The sequence below is a fragment of the Capra hircus genome, chromosome 24 (genome assembly GCF_001704415.2).
Source record: "Capra hircus breed San Clemente chromosome 24, ASM170441v1, whole genome shotgun sequence".
Taxonomy (NCBI): domain Eukaryota; kingdom Metazoa; phylum Chordata; class Mammalia; order Artiodactyla; family Bovidae; genus Capra; species Capra hircus.
This window is the reverse complement of record NC_030831.1, coordinates 29176761-29198895: the sequence shown is the minus strand read 5'-3', so window position 1 is coordinate 29198895 and position 22135 is coordinate 29176761. Positions and strand designations below refer to the sequence as shown.

General features: G+C 39.8%; 1 protein-coding gene and 1 pseudogene across 1 annotated transcript in view; one reads left to right on the top strand and one right to left on the bottom strand.

Moving 5' to 3' along the window:
- Positions 1-22135, bottom strand: part of CDH2 (cadherin 2) — a 243612-nt gene that overhangs the window by 27980 nt on the left and 193497 nt on the right. Inside the window, exons 8-14 of the mRNA XM_018039719.1 lie at positions 18484-18621; positions 17613-17798; positions 14880-15133; positions 13327-13469; positions 10284-10517; positions 9752-9985; positions 6811-6950 (exon numbers count right to left, since the gene is read on the bottom strand). Of these exons, the coding sequence (XP_017895208.1) occupies positions 6811-6950; positions 9752-9985; positions 10284-10517; positions 13327-13469; positions 14880-15133; positions 17613-17798; positions 18484-18621 (1329 nt within the window). The remainder of the gene's footprint in view (positions 1-6810; positions 6951-9751; positions 9986-10283; positions 10518-13326; positions 13470-14879; positions 15134-17612; positions 17799-18483; positions 18622-22135) is intronic.
- Positions 8939-9590, top strand: LOC102176929 (annotated as a pseudogene).

Here is a 22135-nt window from a genome sequence, read left to right as displayed (position 1 = left end):
TTTTGCTTTGTTTTCTTTCTAAGCAGTTAGCTCCTTTAGGATACTTCCTCTTGGCAGCAAGAATAAGGATCTTGGCTAAGCCAGCTTTAAACTAGGAATCCCACCCTCCTGGCTACAGCTGCTGCAGACCTGCCTTCCTCTATAGCCTCAAGCCTCCACCGACCACCTCCACTGACCTCTGAGATCTTCCCGTCTTTGGATGCTGATGATTTTGTAAGACTGTCTGGCTGAGACGTCCAGGAGACCACAGCCTGATCATGACAAGCTGTCTGCTTCCTATAGCACAGGCTCCAGTCACATCACAAGGTAACACCCATGCTCCATAAAATACCAGTTATGTGTAGTAAAAATCGACCAAAACTTGTCTAGAATGTAATATGGCACCATTTCCATTTCCAAGGCTCACTCTTGTAAAGAAATAATGTCTTAAAACAAAACAAAACAAAACAAAAAAGTTTGAGCCAAAGTCTGTTGCCAAGAAGGCTTAATGCATGCTTCAAAGAAATAGAATTTCTAACAGGAAGCCACTTGTGAATTACGGACAATCGTATACAATATATTTCACAAAACTGAATTTCTCAGGAACCGACAACAATTTTCAGATTTAAAAGCAATGGCGTCTTATTTAGAACTTGGAGAGGCATTTGGCATAAATTCACTGAGAAAGTAAGAGTACTAAATAAAGGGTGTTTTTTTTTTTCTTAAGGAAAAAGAAGTAAATGATAAAATCTACCCAAAACTTTAAAAGACAAACCTTGATGGATTCAGTTGGAGAAATCATCCTAATGGATAGAAAGATACATTAGAAAGCTATAGTAATGAAAAGAGCATGGTACTGGCCCAAGAGTAGACAAACAGGACCAACAGACTAAGAAAACACAAACAGATATGGAATCTTCGACACAGACTCACATGTATGAAACTGCCTGCTTTATGACAAATTAAGCCCTCCCATGCAGTGGGGATGGGGTATCTGTCTAATAAACAGTACTGGATAGCCCTCTAAGAAGATAAGACACCCCTAATCCATAACTTATACCACATGAATAATCCACTACAAACGGACTGCAGATTTAATATGAAGGTTAAACAATAATTCAAGAAGATTTTATTTAATTTTTTTTGGGGGAGGGATTCATTAGCTCAGGGAGATAAAGTTTTCTTAAATAGGTATAAATGCACTAACTATAATGGGAAAAATGGACAGATTAGACTTCATTAAAATTAAAAACTTCTTTTCATCATAAGGTACCAGTAAGAGAATAAAAAAGCTACAGATCAGAAGATTTTATAAAACATTCATCTGACAAAGAACTGATATCCATAATATACAAGGACCTCCTACAAATCAATAAGAAGATAACCCTATAGAAAAGTCAATAAATAAGCTGAACAGAAACTTCACAAAGAAGATATAAAAATGGCAAGTAAGTTGGTAGGAACAGCCCAATTAAATCACAATGAGGCATCAGAATGGCTAAAATTTTGAAAGACTGAGAAAAACCCAAGTGCTACTGAGGATGCTGGGCAATTGGAATGCTCATGCAACTCTGTGGCCGGGGGAGACGTACACTGTATAATCACCTTGAAAAACTGCCAAGACTGTACTAAGCCTGCACATATATGCAGATTCCAGGACCTAGAAATTCAACCCCTGAGCACATACCAACAGAAATGCACCAAAATACATGCCTAAGAACATTCATGGCAGTTTTATTCATAACTCAAAACCAAATCCACTCAAATGTCCAATTTTAGTAGAAATGATAAATATGGTTAATTATCACAACAGAATAGTATTTGGCAACGACCAAAAAATGAATTACTTCCAAATGTAGCATGGATGAGTCATACAGATAAAACTGAGTAAAAGAATCCAGACAAGAGAGTACCTACTGCATATGACATTCATTTTTACAGTAAAATCCAAAACCAGGTAATGTTGATCTATGCGATAGAAATAAAAACTACTGGTTACTTTTAACTGAGAGCATATTGCCTGGAAGTAGGGTACACAATAAGTTTCTGGGCTGAGGGAAATATGCTCCTTTTTAAAGATTTTTTTGATATGCACCATTTTTCAAGTCTTTACTGAATGTGTTACTATATTGTTTCTCTTTTTATGTTTTGGTTGTTTGGCCATGAGGAATGTGGGGTTTTATCTTCCTGCACCAGGGACTGAACCCACACCCCCTGCATTGGAAGGAGAAGTCTTAACCACTGGACCACCAGGGAAGTCCTAGAAACAAGTTTTGTTGACATGAGTGATGGTTCTACTCTTAAACCTGGAGGAAGCCTTCTGCTTCTGGCTGGGATGAAAAAAAAAATCATGAGATTATTATTCATACTCTAATGCTAAGAATGAGCCCAATATGTTACTAAATCACAGATTTCTGAGACTATAAGATAGCTGAGAGCATAATGAGATCTAACCGAATGAAAATAAGGAAACTAATAAGCCTTTTCTAGAAGAAAGAAGATCTATAGTTGCTTTTATCCCTGGAGGAGGAGTGAGAAGAAGTGTCATTAAATGATGGAAGGATAAATCACCTTGACTTTGAAGGGAGCTTTAGTGGTCATGAGTGCACAGGCATGATAGAGTCACATCCTTGGGGGAAGCTTTACCCTCCACCAACCCTTCCCACAGGCCTTTATCCCACAGGCACGAGCGAGTCCACCAAATGATGGGTGCACGGCCATAGATCTGTCATGCTAAAGAGGGATCTGATAATTTCCAAAGAGCAGGAAAGTGAAAGTGAGTCTCTCAATCCTGTCCAACTCTTTGCGACCCCATGGACTATACAGTCTTTGGAATTCTCCAGGCCAGAATACTGGAGTGGGTAGCCTTTCCCTTCTCCAGGGGATCTTCCCAACCCAGGGATCAAACCCAGATCTCCCATACTGCAGGTGGATTCTTTACCAGCTGAGCCACCAGGGAAGCCCAGGAAATCAACCCTGAATATTCTTTGGAAGGACTGAAGCTCCAATACTATGGCTACCTGATGCGAAGAGCTGACTCACTGGAAAAGACCCTGATGCTGGGAAAGGTTGAGGGCAGGAGCTGGAGAGGGAGACAGAGGATGAGCTGGTTGGATGGCATCACAGCTCAATCAACATGAGTTTGAGCAAACTCTGGGCAATAGTGAAGGACAGGGAGGTCTGGCATGCTGCAGTCCAAGGGGTCACAAAGCGTCGGTCATGACTGAACGACTGACTGAGCAAGAACAACAAAGAGCAGATGGAGTGTGTGTCTAAAGACAGGACATTCATGAGAAGGCGAGCGATGATTATGACCTAAGTGGAGGCAGTGGCCTTGATGATGGTGAAAGTGAACGGATTTCATGAATCATTTTAGAGGCAGAGGAGACAGAACCTTTGGTGTAGCCTTCCAATGCTGCATATTTTATTCCACTATTATGAGGCAAAAATTAGACTGAATTAAGAATCCATTACCAATTGTGTCACAATCTTCTATAATGAGAACTGCAAATGGGAAACGTAACAGGACCAGAATTGGGCGGAGGATCTCAATCTGGACTAAAATGCCATCAAGGAACCAAGAGGCAGCAACAACAAAAAATGTGACAAGATGTCCAGGACTATTTCAATAAAGAGATGATTTTAAAAAAATTTAAAAAGGAACCTCCCTGGTGGTCCAGTGGTTAAGAATCCGCCTGCCAATGCAGGGAACGTGGGTTTGATCCCTGTTCTGGGAACTAAGACCCTTGGGGCAACTAGCCTTTGAGCCGTAACTACTGAAGCCCATGCACCCTAGAATCTGTGCTCCGTAAGAGACGTCACTGCAATGAGAAGCCCTTGCACCGCAACTAGAAAGTAGCCTCTGCTCGCTGCAACTAGAGACAGCCCGGGCAACAGCAACGAGCACCCAGCACAGCCAAAGATAAAATAAATAAATAATTATAAAAAAAGAACATGAGCCACTGAGGTCAGTACAGACAGAGTTCCAGAAAAGTCCTTGGTCTTAAGAAAGGGTGTAGGAAGAAACACATTCGTGTCCAAGAGTTGATCTGGCAGCAAGGAAAACTTTCAGGGTCACATAAAGATGACGTTGAAGATTTATGATGAGTTTTAATAAATCTGGCAATAGGAAAGTTTTACCATTTGATATCAAGCATCAATCTAAGTGGATAAAGTGAGGAAAGGCCATGTCCCCGGGGTACATGGGATCTCAGTTCCTGAGCAGGGATCAAACCCACGTCCTCTGCACTGGAATCTTGGAGTCGTAACCACTGGACCGTGAAGGAAGTCCCAGTAATGGAAATTAGTCTTTTCTAGAATAACTACGACAATAAAACTTCATTAAACAATTTCTTAAAGTCATTGGTGGAGAGGAAGGCGGGAGAAAAAGCCAACTCAGGTGACATCAAGCGCCCTGGTCCAGACGTTTAGATGCTGAGAAATATCTTGCTTCTTGATTCTATGCAGTCATGACTAGTGTCCTTCTACTTATTGCTATTTCTACCGGAACTCCATGGAGTTGGGTTTAGGTTTATGCCTAGAAAATTATGTACAGTGACATGAAAAACACAATGCTGCAAGAAGAAGATTTACGAGATAATGTGATCAGATAATGTTTGCTGTTCTTGAACATAGCTCAGGAAAGTGAAAGGACAGATTAATGAGGGATTAAGCCAAACATGAATTTTAATATCCAAAGACATTCATAAGCAAGAAACCCTGGGGCATATTTATAGAGCCACTTTAATTAGTCAGTATTCAAAACAGCTTTACATACGAGTCAAGTTTTCAACAGATTTGAAATATGCAGCTTTCCTAAATGAGAGAGTCGAGGTATTGTAAACCAAGCACGGAATTGGATATCAGAAGATTGCGGGCTTGACTTCTGATTCTGCCAGTTACAGACTTGGAGAGTAAATTGTAAAACCTGTTCAAATGGAAAATGGAAAACTCTGATGGGCCCACCACCAAGATGAAACACAACAATGGGTGTGAATGTGCTTTGTATAACAGAGAGCGATACATTATTTCCTCAAAGGAGTAAAGAAGAGAAAGAGAACTCATGCTCATGAAATTTGCTCTTTTTCAAGTTAACAGTCCTACCACTAATATCTAGACAGGGTACCTTGAATCTACTGATAATGACTCAAGATCCAAGGATTCTGGGTTCTTCACCCAGCTGCTACCCCAACACTTGTATTAGCAAATGGACATGAGAGGTAACAAATGTACCTAAGAAATACCAGTCACAGTGATCGCTCATGGTTCATACTCATCTCTCTCAGATAATTTCAAAAGGAACTAGATAAGAGCAGTGAGTTTAGACAGTAACATCAAATAGACCTGGATTCAAATCCTACCTCTGTCACTTCCCAGTTTTATGAGTTTACAGAATCCTGCCAGGGCTTCCCAGGTAGGGCTAATTGTACAGAACTCACCTATCAGTGCAGAAGGCATAAGAGACTTGGGTTCAATTCGTAGGTCAGGAAGATCCCCTGGAGGAGGGCATGGCAATTCACTCCAGTATTCTTGTCTGGAGAATCCCATGGACAGAGGAGCCTGGTGGGCTCCTATGGAGCCTACAGTCCATAGGGTCGCAAAGATTCAGACACAACTGAGAGACTGAACATCATCTCTAGGCTCTGTTTTCTAACATGAAAATGGAGATGGTCACTGTACGATATGACAGGTTTCAAAGATTTAAGAGATAACAGCATTTAATGTACTTAGCAGAATGCCTGGTGTGCATTAATAGTACTGATCTTTGGTATCTAAAATGTTGCTTCCCAGGAGATAAAATTTTTCACTTTCCACCTACTGGTCATTCCCATCCTTGAACAGGGAGGCAGTTCCTTATACACACACAGAAAGTCACGTCATTTTACAGCCAGTCATGAGCTCAATGTTTACTGTGCTCAATGACTTCAGTCATGTCCAAGTCCTTGTGACCCCATGGACTATAACCCAACAGGCTCCTCTGTCCGTGGGATTTTCCAGGCAAGAATATTAGAGTGGGTTGCCATGCCCTCCTTTAGGGATTTTTCTGACCCAGGGATTGAACCTGCATCTCCTGCAGGCGGATTCTTTACTGATGAGCCACCAAGGAAGCCCCAACGTTTATTAAGCAACTACAATAAACCAGACCCCATGACAGACATCACGGATACAGACGTGAACTAGATATTGTCTCTATCTGCGTATATTTCTCAATAATGTAAGACTTGTGGGAATCCCCTGGTGGTCCAGTGGTTGGGACTCTGAGCATTCACTGTTGTGGCCTGGGTTCAACTTTGGCTGGGGAACTAAGATCCCACAAGCCATGTGCAGAGTGGCCAAAAGATGTAAGACTCTTCAGTGCAAATCACTGTGGGCTCTGCCCACTGCTGTATCCCCAGTGATTAAAATAGTGCCTAGATTATTGACTGTGCTTGGTAAATGTTTATGAAGTGAACAGCCTGTGCTTTTTCTGCCACAGAAATATCCAAATCTCAATGCAGAAACTACTTTTACTTTTATTTTGGATATCCAGTGAAGAAAAACTGCAATAAAAAAACATTTTTATCAGTACAGCTATAACTGGCATTAGGTGTAAATCCTGGGCTCCTCAAAACAATGTTAACGATGCTCTCATAATAAATACAATGACATTCAGCACTTTAGAAAAAAATTCAATGGGCAGTGCAGGTTGGAAAGAATTCACCAAGCCTTTGATAGTGTGATCAAGGAAAAGACATTTGATACTATTCTTTTACTGTATGTATTAGTATTTTCCCCACCATTTAAAATGTAAGATGGTAAGATTTTACTTAGAGATTTAAAAACACTGCTCACCTGGTCTTCTTCTCCTCCACCTTCTTCATCATATTTTAAAATATTATCTCTTACATCATCTTCTGGATCAATTAAAAGTTGTTTGGCCTGGCGTTCTTTATCCCGGCGTTTCATCCATACCACGAACATCAGAACGAGAACTAGGCAGAAAGAGAGTAAAGACATACGGATACATAATTTTAAACACTTGACTTTATCTAATCACAGTCTTCAAGAGTTATGATTTATATTCATATGGCTGGAAAACTTGCAAGGCATCTTCTACTCTATTACCTAATCCTAGTCTCACATGACAAGAAACAAGACAGGACAGACACCCTGAGAACAAGGTTTGGATTGTTCTAGAAACTAGTACCCTACGACTTCACTGAGTGGATGTCCGTCCTCAGTTTTACTATCTGCAAATGGGGACAATAACTATTTTTATCTTTTGCTTTGTCTTGCTGGAGGATAGCCTATGCGTCATATAATGGATTAGAAATTCTAAAAACAACAAAATACAACAGGTGAAATTGCCATTCATTATTTAATTGCCGTTCCATTCCGGTTGATCAGTCATCTTTCTCCTCCCCAAATCAGAGAGAAGTGCACGTATCAAGGAGGGGGAGTGCTTGCCAAGATGCCTTTGCAGCAAACTAGACCTGGATCAGATACGTGAACTTAAGGATTTTTGACTCCCAAGGGCCTGGGACTTTCTATGGCGCTGTTGTGCTTTTTCTCTTTCCTGTTCAACAGCATGCTTCAGGTAAGAAGGCCAGGGGATTATTTGAGAACTGAAATAACATCCCTGGTGGCTCGGACGGTAAAAGAGTGTGCCTGCAATGTGGGAGACCTGGGTTCGATCCCTGGGTTGGGAAGATCCCCTGGAGAAGTAAATGGCAACCCACTCCAGTATTCGTTCCTGCAGAATGCCATGGACAGAGGAGCCAGTGGGCTACAGTCCACGGGGTTCAAAAGACTCAGACACGACTGAGTGACTAACACTAACACTTCCTGCTCTACATTTCTGCACCAGGATTAGAATCATAAATTTTCCAGCAGGTTGACGTTAAAATCAGCACCAATTCATTTTCCTTCAGAATGGCTCAAGTCCTTCTTCATACCACAATCCATCAGCTCTTAAGTTTTTCTTGATAAGGTTGGCATGTATGCCTCTTGTTAGTTGAAATTGAAACATATCCCTAAGTGCACATCTAGGAATGCATTCCCTCTCAAATGCAGAGCTATCAGTTTACATCCTGAAGCAAAAAGATTTAATGACTCTTATTTGAGCACATTTTTATTATTGGCCATAAAAGTAAATATCCTCCTTTTAAAGCCAGATACATGATCTCATTTGCCATTGTTCCAGGACTAAATCTAGCAAGTGGATTATTAGTATAGCATGTAGGTTTCAAATTATAGTCAAAGTAGTCTCCACATAGGAAGTAAAAAATGCTCAGGCTTCTACAGTAATTGCTTAGAAAAAAAAAAGGACGGGATTCTAAATTACCAGAACACTTGTAAATGGAGAAAACATAAAAGAAATGGCCAACATTTTGAAGAAAGTGATTGGTGCATAGCATGACTGCACAATAAACTAAGTCCTGCTGCTACTCAACAATACAGCACAGGGTCCAGGCAATTTGTTCTTTTAACCTGCATACTTAGAAGCGGTTCCTAAAGTACTTTCCAGTGGTTAATTTCTTGCATTCCACTGAACCAAAGACTGCAAAGTATATTAAAAAGGAGCAATTCCTTAATCTAGACTGGCTCTAAAGACAGACAATTTATTGAGCTGTGTAATCATTTCTAATATCTGATGTGCTGTATGAAATACAATCTCTTGCTATTTTATGCAGCCCATCAGAAACAAATACCTCGATCCCTGCATGACTGGAGCAGGTTGCTGACTGCGCTTTCTATAAAGGAAAGCAAAGGAAAGCAATATACTTATTTTCCTAAATCATCAACTATGTGCCATAAATTCAGACACGAATCCTAAGAGAAGTGCTTCAACTTAGGACTGCCTAATATTTGTCTACGAAGTTTGCTGCAGCTCCGCAAGTGATCAGCATCAGAAAACGGCAACGGGCGTGGAAGAGGTGGGCTGGCTGAGTTTGCTGCAAACAGGTAAGAGCATGCAAGGATGCTCAGGGTTTTCCTCATCCTAAAGTGGGCTTGGCTGCGAGAAATTGCTCAGAGATGGAAGAGAGTTGTTAGATTCCATTGAAAGGCAACAATAAAAATTACTTTTTATTGAGCACAGCTGGTGGGACAGCATAGGGATGGTCTCAGGATTTGTTCTGTCTCTTGCAGAGAGTACTGTCAAAGGAAGTGAAGGAGAAAGTGGGCACTGACCAGTTTGGGAACAAACAGTACTATATCCCTGAGTACAAGAACCAGAGAGGACAAACTATTCTAGAGAAAAGAACTATCTAGAAGTAGCAAATGAAAGAGAAATAGACTACGAAGTAGGGGATATCCCAACAGAATGGGAAGCTTGGATCAGAAAAAACAAGGACACTGCCCACTATGGAGGAAACAATGGAAGAAATGAAGAATGAAAAATGTAGGGAAGAAACTAAAAGGAAAAACGAAGATTTTTACGGCAAATAAAAACTCCTTAGAGAAGAGAGCAACAGAGACCTCTTGGCTCCACCAGTTCAAACTCAGATGAAAGCACATGCCTCCACTCCATTCTTTGGGAAACAGGAAGCTTCGTGGCTCCCAGCAGCACTGGCAAAAGCTTTCAGCCAGGATCCGGGATGCCACGAGATGGCAAGAGCCACAATCAGTGAATGTGCTGCTGTCCAACCACATCATTTATACGTTATGTGGCTATTTCAACCAATAAAAGCAAAAAGCTGCTTTGTATTTCCCAACTGTAAAGAAAAAAGTTACTTTGCTAAACATCCTGGAAGCAAAAGGTCTTCAAGCTGAAACACCGGGAAGTACTCACTGAGCAGGATGATGATGCAAAGCAGGATGGCGATGATGGCGCCGGTGCCCAGCCCTGCTCCCACAATTCTATCCACATCTGTGCAGTCCCCGTTGGAATCACACTGGCAAACCTTCACCCGAAGGATGGAGATATTCGATTTGGGAGGATTACCCGAATCTGTGATTATGATTGGAACTTCGTAGATCCCGGCCTCAAGAAATTTTATTTTTAAGTTAAGCTGAGCAAAATCACCTATACAATAAAGGGAAAAAATATAGTCAGAGAGTGTATGTATCATAATATTAAAAAACACACAGCATTTTCTAGACTGCATCATGTACCAAAGGGTACATATAAAGCAGGTTTCAACCATCCTGCACTGTAAAGTTTTTTTTTTTTTTTTTTTGGCTTTAAGGGCTTTTCATATCTTATTTAAACTTTAAGTAGCTTTTAAAATATATTTAAGGAGAAAGATGATAAATGGACTTTTCTTACCGGGCTTCAAAGCCTCTCAGATGCACATACATTCAAATAATGAATCTGTCCTTACCATTAAGCCGAGTGATGGTCCAATTTCTCTTAATAGTCACTGGAGACAAAGGAAGATCAAAAGCAAATGGTCCAGCATTTGGATCAATGTCATAATCAAGTGCTGTGATGTTAATTGAATTGGGGTCCGGAGTTTCACAGATCTCTGCCTCTTGAGGTAAGACTTGAGGGGCATTGTCATTAATATCAAGTAAATAGATCTGCAGTGTTCCCGTTCCACTCATAGGAGGAATTCCTAAAAAGGGAGAAAAATCACAAACCAGTGCTCAGCAGTTCTCTCCCTTGAGTCTCAATTACAGTGAAACTCTCAAAGTTTCTAGCTTTCTAGCCCTTATCACTGTATAACCTTGGAAAAGTCTCGTTGCCACAGCATCTCTGCTGTTTTGGTACAAGGCCACTTCTTGCGCCTCTTCTAGGATGACCCTGCACTCCTCCCACTGGAGGTTCAGGCACAGAGGGAGGTAACAACGCGCATGTACAAGGCCCCATCCCCACCAGGTGTGGTCCTGTGCCCTTGCTGAACTTACTCTGTGCCCCCATGTGCAGTGGGCTCCTCTAGGCACTGGGGAATGTAAGCAGGCAGAAACCCGGGCTCATGATCTCATGGACCCTACTCACTGATGGAGAACCAAGATGTGTGCATGAAAGAACCCCAGAGTGCTTTTCAAGCCCAGACATAACTCTGAAATACTGAAACAGTCTACAGACCCACAGACCTTGTCTTGGGGAGGAGCCGGATCACTTGCTTGAGAGTATTAGGCTGCACTCTATACATCATTTCATTGCCATCCTATGAAGCTGGTTTAAACAGAGAGGAACCTAAGTGTCTCTATAAACTGGTTATGGTTGCATCCTCTTAGAAGTGTTGGGGCTGCTAGCGGAGATGGGTCTGCCTGACCCCAGATCCACCCACTATAACATGTTAGCTCTACACTTATCTCATCTTTTGAGTTGGACTCTACTATGTTATAAATATTTATGAATAAATATATAACAAATATATAAACATAATGGAAATGTTATTATATGTAAACATAATATTTGAATAAACAATATATAATATAATTATATTTAACTATATAATATATATATTGTATACACTTAAGGGAATAGAAATACAGGAATTTTCTAAATAAGGCTGCATACTGAGACCCAGAGGCTTAAGTGACCTGCCCAAGGTCATGAAACTGGGAAGATGCACACATACACTCCTCAGGACAGGACAAGGAGAAATCTCTGTGGACCTCTCTAAGGAATATGGATGGTTCTGAGAGCAGGGAGGTTAAGATGGAGGGGTAGCATGGCTGTTTACAATATTCTAATACTGTGGTTTAACCACGAGGGCCACTGTGTTTCCCTATAGTTTGAATTACTTTCATATTTATTATCACATTTCATATTATTTGACTCTCATAACGACTTCACAGAATAGTAAGCAGCAAAAACAATGATCAATAATGAAATGAAGGCATAGAGATTATAATAGCTTGTCCAGACATTAAGAAGCAGAACTGGGGCTCTAAATCCAGCCTTGTGATTTAACGTCGAATGTATTTGCAAAACATCACAGCTACACAGATTTAACTGCTCACTTCTCTCATATCAAACACCCTTTCAATTAGGAAACAATCCACCTTGGTGAATGAAAAATCTGGTTGTAACTCACAACTCACACATATACATATAATTTTATAGCTCTTTAAATCTCAGCATAATGGTACAAGATATATTACTGTAAGTTTCAGGGTGGAGAAAGCTACCACTTACAGAAAATGTAAAACAGACACAAATGCTCTGCTTTGATGTGAAATGGCAGAAGTGCTTCCCACCAAGTTTCAACTCTAAATATGTGAACAGTAGATCTCACATTAGAAAGGATAAGAAATATTGCTTTGGTCTTGTCACCTCGTAGATTTATAACAGATAATTATCTCATTGAATCATCTTATACAGGATTAGGAATGGTTCTTTGAAACTGTTCTTATCAAAAATGTTGACAGGCAATGTTTTTCAAACTGCACATCTTGGCCACCAAATAGCAAAAGCCTACTATTTTTATTAGATGCTAACATTCACAGTTCAAAATTAAAACTGTTTTAAAAGATGGCTGTGATTTAGTTTTAAAACTATTTACACATCATAGAAATAATTACTTGAGTGTATAGTTTGTGCCAGGCACTGTTTTAAAAGTTTTATGTATACAAGCCTTGTTATCTTCCTCTGTACATGAGCTACATACTGCTACCATTATCCGTATTCAACAGAAAAAGGAAATGGACAGATTTAAAACCTCATTGCTAATCCTGCAGTTAGAAAAATCGTATAAATGGAGTCTGGATCCGGGCGGAGGGGGAGGTCAGGTGGAATTTCAAAGCTTCGCTCTTAAACCATATCATATTGAGACCTAAAACGAGTCCAACTCCAGTTTAACGTAAGTCACTTTTATGTTATAGATCTAAAGAAAAAAGTGCTATTTATTAACCTTGGCCATTCAGAATCCAGAAGAGACCAAGAAAGAAAAAAAAAAGATGCTAAACTATATGTTTATGTTTTTCAAAACCAACATTCTAAAGCTCAAATATTCAATTATTTTAACTTACGCAAGAAATTAAGAGTTTCCTAGACATGGCTGACTACAGTTAGAGAACTAGAGGAAAAATGCTAAAGACAGACAGACTGCTGGTAGCAAACATGCTGATTAGAAGAAGTCTAAAATGACCACCTCGAAAAACAGTGTGTCGGCTATGCCATCAAGGTGTAGAAGGGCAGAACAATTACAAAGCCCTGTGATCACAATACGAGGTGACCACGGAGGGTGTGAGGACCCTGGGGCGTTCATTGCAGAAGACAGCAAATACAGAAAGCCCAAAGGAAATGGAAAATAGAAGCTGGGGCCTCAGAGGAGGGAAGGTCATTGGCGCCTTAGAAGGAATGAAATTTGGGTTTCCTAGAAAACCTCATTTCCTGATGATGCATTTGTGATGAGGCTCTACTCTCTTTAACAACATCCAGGACAAATAAAGTGACTATATTTAATTACGTACCATTGTCAGAAGCAAGGAAAGTAGCATTGTATATATTGTTTTTCACATTCGGTGATTCTCTGTCCAAAACAGCAATGGTAGTTATCTGACCATTCACAGAGTCTATTTTTAGCCAGTTTGCAGGATCGGATAATTTTGTGTATCTACAAAATGAAAGTGCAATAAGTTTATTTCTTTTGACATGAAATTTAAAACAGGAAGCTGATTTTTCTGGTTTAGTCCCAGACACAACCAGCGTGTTAACTTGTATTTCTGTAGATGATGGTTGGGACAAACAGCTGTAATGCAAGCATTTCTGTGGCAGTGGTTTGGGAGGCAACATGGTTTGTGTGTTGGCCAGGCATGAGGTCAATGTTACATAGGCGGTAGGGGGAAAGATGAGGAACTCAGTTTCTGCACTGTGGGTTGGGGCTAGGGCAGATTTGACAGGTCTCATTATGAGCTCTTATCTGGTTCATAGGAGAGCAATGGTCCATATAAAATAGTTCTAATATATCTTCTAAGTGAGCAGCAGCCCTAATGTATAGGGCTTAAGAGAAATTATAATGGAAGTTGATTTTCTATCACAGAACACTCCTTAAACATTTACTACCTTATCATGGTGGGGATTCAGTCACAGGGAGGTGACCACCCTCCTCTCCCGGCTCCCGTAATCCCATTTATCCTAGGATCACCCACCTGGGCCAAACCTCAGAACTATACCCTTCAAGGGGAATCCTGTGGTCTGAGTAGATTTCTCTGTATTTGCTTACCTCCTTTTTTACTTGGGGTGGGGATGAGCTTTTCAAGCTTGGATAACCAATACATGAATTGGAAAACATATCCCATTTGGAGAGGTAAAAAGTTACATGAGTTCAATACACCTGTTCACTAGCTATTCATCTGTCTTGATTCCAGTGTACAGAGAAATGAAGAAGAAGATACACAGTTATCTGTTATCAACAGTACTGAAAGGAGTTAAATAAAATATGAGCTAATTTTAAAAATTACCATCACCAGCGATGGATAATAGTCATGTGGGGTATGCTCTGCCAACCCTCATCAGGAAGGATAAATTAGATTTTGCTGAGGCTGGAAATCTTTACAGATATATTTTATAAGTCCTATAACCACTGTACAGGTGAGGGATGAAAATAATTAGCTCTTATATCTTGGTGCTGGCATGAGTTTTCTTTTCTTCGTGATGTGTGGAAAAGAGATAAATGTTATAAGCTTTCTGAGACTCTCCTATTTACTCATGGGAGAAGCTTTTTGTGATGGTTGGCATAAAAGCACAGGGTAAATTATTACTAAAGATGTTTTAAAAGGAGCAAGGACAGAAAAAAGAGGCTAACTTCTGTTTCTTTAAATGATAAAAGAATAGATCCATTTATATATCTCCTGTCTAATATACTCATTGATCCACTGAAAAAACTTCATCAAATAATTAAAATAATCTTACAATAAAGAGTATGGGTGCTAATGAAAATTTCTCACCCAAATGGGGAAAAAATTTTATGCACAGCATAGAACATAATGCAAATGGCAAAAACACCATAAATGGCATTTGATACCTAATATTTTGCTGCATATATCGATCTGGGTCCTGAGCAGTGAACGTTGTTAACATGGTACCAGCGTGAAGGCCTTCTTCTTGGCGAATGATCTTTGGATTTGGGGCAAAATAAGGATTTTCATTCACATCGATAACTGTGACAGACACAGTTGCAGTTGACTGAGGTGGATGCTGAATACCCTTGGCTAATGGCACTTGATTTTCTGCAGCGACAGTAAGGACATACATCCTATTTGTTTCAAAGTCGATTGGCTGGAAAAACCAAAAAAAAATTTTTTTTAAAGGAGAAACCATATTTTTGCAGGAAATAATATTTGCATTTTGAAGCTGATCCTTCTAGTAACTCCATTTCTAAAACATTAATTTTTTATTCACTATACCATATGTTCCTCTCAAATTTCTGGAAAACATGCATTAGCTTGGCCAATGATTGAAATATTTATCACAATGTAACCTACTTCTACAAGATGTTTATGTACCTTGTGCATTTCAAAGACTTATGTTCACAAAATAATGCTTATTACTATTGCACACTGCATTTATTTAGCTACATCTAAGAACTTACATATTCTTAAGAGCAGCGTTGTTTACCAAAAAATTTAAAAAAAAATACTAAATAATTTGGGCTTAAGTGAGAACATGATGGTCTAGACTGTACTCTCAAACATTGGTACAAAGACCATTCTTCACCCAGGAAAGCTTTTAAACAGTCTGCAATGAAGTGGACAAAACAAAAATTAGAAAATGTGATTTTTTTTTCCCACAAAGCTAAACTTTTCCTATTTAAAAGTTCATTCATAATTTCAAGTACACATTTTAGAGTACACACATACATACAATTAAAAAATAGTGTTCATAGGTAGAAGGACTTTTTATTTTTTCCTTAGTTAGCAAACTAAATCTATGGCTGTTTTCCAAAGTAATTTTGAGGATTTTACTGGTCTGTACAAATGCCAAATCTAAGCATACCACTTGAGATAAAGGCAATGCACAGATAATGTAAACATTTGCTCTCAAAGTTTCACTGAATCTCACTGTCAATAGAAAGCGTACCAGGAGTCAAGTGACCAGACTGGACTTTCCCTCTTAATTTCATTGACAGTCTTCCAGTTAAGATACCCATAAGCATTACTGTGAGTAATATTAATAGTATGAGGAAAAGAGCTCTCCTGCCATCCTGGGGAGTCTAAGAAAGACCAAGGGCAGAAGCTACTGAAAAAGTCATGAAATTAGCACAGACCACACTAGTTTCTCCACCTAGACCACCTCCTCAACTCTGATTCAAAAGTTTTTTACTCTCCCTCTAAAATCCCCAGTTCAACTGCCCTTTCTGAATTATTTTAAACAAGACAGCAAAGAAGCCAGGAAATACTACAGAATTCTTTTGAGTGAGTGTACTAGACTCATGAAACATCGCTGACAATGTTTACTTATCTAAGATCTTTGGAAAAAAGTGAAACTGTTAGTCACTCAGGCATGTCTGACTCTTTGAGACCCATGGACTGTAGCCCTCCAGGTTCCTCTGTCCATGGGATTTTCTAGGCAAGAATACTGGAGTGGGTTGCAATTTCCTTCTCTAGGAGATCTTCCCAACCTGGGGATTGAACCTGCGTCTTTTGTTATCGGCAGGCAGATTCTTAACCACTAGGGCCACCTGGGAAGCCCAAGAGTATTGGAATGGGAGGCAAAGAAACAAATTCTTGCCTGGGTGGGTAGAAAGAGATGCTCACTTCACAGAGGTTTTCCATTAGCACTGTCTATTTGCTACACATGAAGGTAACATCCCTTTTACTTCCAGAACTCAGCTTTGTTTTACTTTTTGACAATGAAAAATTAGAAGAACCAATTTCTTAAAAATGGCATTTAAAAACGGCAAAGTAAATTCAAAACCTTTTAAGAGTGTAGGCCCTCTCATCGCCTACGCTCATCTAGTTATACATTGGTGGTATTTTCTGGTTTGTTCCCTGAGCCAATACTCTAAAAGCAGCCTGTAGACATAAGAATAGTATGCAGGTATCAGTCGGGCATCAAAACTCTATGATGTGGGACTTGCCTAGTGCTCCAGTGGTTAGGTTAAGACTCCCAATGCATGGGGCACTAGTTCAATACCTAGTCAGGGAACTAAGATCCCACATGCCAGAGAGCACAACCCAGTCAAACTAAAATAAAGAGATGTTACATATATGTGCATGTGTGTATATATATATATATATACACACACATATAAAATTCCACAACATAACACTAACACATTCACTGCACTGACTGTTAACACTGCTGAGGATTGTTGTATCTTCACTGTTAAAACACCTGGATGATTGAAAATCAATCATATTCCGGGGAGAGAGTGAGACTATGTTGATCTTGGCATCAACATAAGTAAAAAATAACAAACGTGACTCCCCCAAATACATTAACTCTGATTTAGAGAGGGGCTTCCCCGGTGGCTCAGATGGTAAAGAATCTGCCTGCAATGTGGGAGACCTGGGTTCGATCGGTGGGTTGGGAATATCCTCTGGAGAAGGGCAGGGCAACCCACTCCAGTATTCTTGCCTAGAGAATCCCCATGGACAGAGATGCCTAGCAGGCTGCAAAGAGTCGGACGTGACTGAGCGACTAAGCACAGCATAGAGACGGTTGAAAGAAAATGTCCTGAGTCAATAAGAAACTAAGGGGTGGGAGGCACATACGGTCATGGCCGAGTGGCCAGCAGAGAGACCACGGCACTTACTTTTACTACGGTGACTAAGCCGTCGTTGCTGTTGGGGTCAGTCTGAATGGCAAAGCGGCCGGCGGGGTCACCACCGCTGATTCTGTAGACGGCGTTCCAGGCCGGCGTGTGAGGCTGATCCTTATCTGTCACTGTTAGATTAGCGACTATGACATCCACCCTGTTTTCAGGGACTTCACCATAGAACTGCAAGGAAAGACAAAGCTGATTCAGAGCAGCGACGGGCACCCCTGAAGGACGGCGTGTCTCGGTGATCACACTGCCCGGATTTTACTGCCCCATTAAATCTTTATTATCCACACTAAGCGAGGAGATTAGTAATGCAGGTAATCACAGCATTTATGTTTGACTTTAAAAATACTATAACTCTGTGCGGCCCTCAAATTATTTTTTTCCAAATTATGTTATAGTTTCATTAAAATTAAAATATAAAGTTAATTTCATTAATAGTAAATTCTGTGGGTATGTGGATGATTCACGAGTGGTCATCAGAAGGACGGACTTGTCTGAAGGAAATCATTTTAGCCAAGAGATAATTATCTGCTGACAAAGTAGCATCAATCAGTCACATGGTTTGTGCACCTTAAGATATTTATAAATATTTTGTTAAAACAGCCTAACGTCTATTTAGGGCATTTCTTCCAGGCAGGATATTTTAATAACTTTATCAGTGGACTTGGAGAGGACAAAAAGCAAATTAGTTTGGTGACTCATTTAAAGCTCTGGTGTAAATGACAGAAAACATGGGAATCAGTAGCCATTCTACAGTGAGGTAAGTTCCGGCTCTATCTAACACATCTATTATTCATGACAAAACTTCGCGGTAATGAACCACAGGCCTCGCGCTCTGCGAGCGACAGCCTGTACTTACTGTCATGGCAGTGAACTCCGGAGGATTGTCGTTGACATCCGTCACCGTGATGACAGCCGTGGCTGTGTTGGAAAGGCCATATGTGGGATTGCCTTCCATGTCTGTAGCTTGAATGATTAACGTATACTGTTGCACTTTCTAAAAAGACATAAAGAGAACAACTTAAATGAAACGAATTCCTCAAGACGACATCACAGTTGTTAGGTAAGTGGCTCTTGATTACACCCAGAAAAGCACGGCATTATTCACTCTGATTAACAGGACTTGAAATTTCCCAAGTGGAGTTTACTTTAACTTGTGAAGCACAGGTCTGGTCCTTGTCTAGAGAGATTTAACTGGATGTTTTCACCTCGACTGGCGGAAAGGAACCTGTGGCAGATGTGTGAAATTCGCTGCTAAGCCGAAATTTCCATCTGGTTTCAGTGTTTCTTTTTCTTCCAAACTTCACAACACTGTCATCAAGCATTTGAGTCATGTGGTTTGTATTTACTTTCTCAGATGTTAATTTCTACCCAGTTTAGGCTACTAAAAACAATCAAGAAACTTGAGAGGGAGAAGAAAGCATATATAATTCATAAAGTATATATGCTTTCCTTTTATATATCTTTACATATGTTCCTTCTATTATAGCAAACTTGATGCAGTATTTTCTTCTCATTTCCTTCAGAGCACACTATTTACAACTATAGAGGAGAGAGATATTGTTAAATGAAGTGAAGACCAAAACAAAGGGTTTCTGTTTATATTCTTCATCTTGGAACCTAGTAGGTATTTAATAGTTGCCCCCTCAGTGGACCTTTATTTGAGTACAACACTCACTGAGTCCACAGACCTATGATGAATATGGATATATTTTCACATAGATGGTTAATATCAAATTTGTGTCACTGCTTTCAAATACCAGATTGAACTTTTTAAAGAGGAGCCAAGGTCAGTTGTAATGCACCTAATAGAAAAAATCTTGAGCGTGTCTGAGACAGTCTACAGCACTGGCTGACTTAGTTTTATACTAGGAAAACCTAAACAAAACAGACTGGAGGACGGAATGGCAACCCACTCCAGTATTCTTGCCTGGAGAATCCCATGGACAGAGGAAACTGGCGGGCTACAGTCCGTGGGATCACAAGAGTCGGACACGACTTAGCAACTAAACTAAACCAAACCAAACAAATACCTAAGATCATTTGAAATCTCCATGGAAATTGGCATAGATAAAAAATATAGAGATCATTAAAAAACGCTAAAACATCCTGAACAATTAAACTCACTTCTTCATACAAAAAAATAAATGGTCACTGCAAAGACCATTTCCCTTAATTCCAAGTATAGCTCACATTATGAATGACCACTCTTGAGGGATTTTGGGAGCTGTGAGAGAACAGACACAAATTATAGCTTTTGCTTTAGATGTTTGTGGGCAAGGCAAAGAAGGGCTAAGAGTGAAAGTCAAACCTCACACATACAATTTTTAGCCTGCCCACCACTGTGCCAATCTCTTAGCAGTTGTTTATTTCCATTCCTTTTCATTTGTCTTAAAAAAAAAAAATACCCCACTTTTTTGAATGGAAGAAAGAAAGAAAGGAATAGGGTTGGTTGAGCCATTTTAATTTTTCTTAACCCATAAGCCCTCACCATAATGCTTACATAGACTAAAATATTTCTCAATGATTTCCATTCCCAATCAAGAGTGTCATTTCAGCTTAATGCTCTCATGGTTATCAAGAGAATTTTGTAGGGTATTCTGTTCAACCTCCCAGCTGAAAGTCATGAAAAATAAAAGAAATTGTTATGACTTTGAAATGCCATTTTTGTTGGCTGTTATTTTCAGAAACAGATGAACATTATCAAAAATATAAATATTTTTACAGAAGATAAAAAACATACATCGGCATTATCTGGAGATAATGGATTTTGTTAATATAATATTTTACAAAGATCTTTAGAATTATATAAGTATAATAGGCCCAATTTTCCACTGAGCTGAAATATTGGGATCAACAGCTAATACTTGAAGTTTCCTATTGCTGCAAGCTAGTCTTGAGAATTCTAAGTTACAAAAGAACATTGTTATTTCTAAAATACAGTGTTTCTTCAAGTAAAGAAAAATGACAACTTGTTAAATAACATAGTCTGAATTTAACTGCCTGATTGGTAAAACAATTTTACATTTAGTAAGGAAGACACGACAGTCTATGTTTTAGACTACCAAACTGTTTAGAGCTCTTGCCTAATTTAGTCACTGGGCCTCTAGTTCTGAATGACTGACATTTAGATTTCATAAGAAGTTGACTTCCCACCCTCATAGTCCTGTGTCTGATCAAGGGAACTTTGCTTAAAAACATTTCCTTGCTTTCTGTTCTAGAAAGGATAAAATCTCAGCTCCTCTCCTTGTGGTCAGTTCTTCCAGCCCCTGACTCCCCTTTCCCACCAAAGCTCTCACTTTCCGTTTGCTCACCCCATATCTTGAGCTGTCTGTATTGGGTTGGCCACAAGGGTCATTTGGGTTTGACCATAAGATGGCACTGACACACACAAATGTTTGGCCAACCCAATCTCCAAACGCCTGTCACATCTCCATGCAACTGCACTTGCGTTTTCCTCAGCCTAAACCACTGTTTTACAACTGGGGTGACTTTGCCCCCTATCCTCATCATCCCCAAGGACATCTGTCAATATCCTGAGACATTTCTGCTTGTAACAGCTGGGCGATGCTACTGATATCTAATGTGCAGAGACCATAGATGCTACTAAACACCCTACATGCACAGAACAGGCCCCCACAACAGAGGCTTATCCTGTCCAAAAGGTCAATAGCGCCAAGGTTGAGAAACCCTGGCCCAGAACATCCTTTCCCCTTTTTCTGAGTCTGGCAAGCAGGAAGCTTAAAGTCACCCCAGAGATGATTTCTGAAAGTCCTTGAGGAAGAGTTCTTTTCCAGCTCAGGACATACCTCTATCACTGTTTCCATTTTAAGAGGCTGTTATTAGTCTGTCTGTCTGTCTGTCTTCCCCAGCTACATACATGTACACAAATCCCTCCTCAGGGTCACTGCTTTGCAGACGTTTATGCCCCTAGTATAGAACCTAATGCTTGGAACAAATGCTTTTGAATTTGTGGCTGGATTGGATGAATGTATGAGAAGCCTTGGACCTTGTGTGCTACTCTAAAAATAATTTCAAGTTTGGGAAAAACCATCTTATTTACATGGTTAGCTATCATTTATTCATTAAAATATATACTGGGAGCATAAGCTAGCTCATTGTTTCCCAAACTATGAAACTGATTCATATGCCATCTTCTCAGTTATGTTATATCCTCACCTTTCTACAGCATGAGTCACTTACTATTTATCTTGACAGGAACTCTCTTTTAAGAAACGATTTATTATAAAAGTACTGTAAACAGAAAACTAGCACCACTGACCATAAACATGACTAAAAATAAAGCCGATACAATGCTTGTGCTCTGGCAGTCTCTACTTGATGGAGTAAGCATCTAAAAGATTTGGGGCTCTCTGGCTTTCTCTAGATGTATCAATTAACATCACTATACTTGTGCGACATACTTTTGAAGCTACAGCACTGAACTAGAGTGCTCTAAGTGAATGAAGAGGTGAGAATATTCCGTCATCCACTTGGCACACATTTAATCA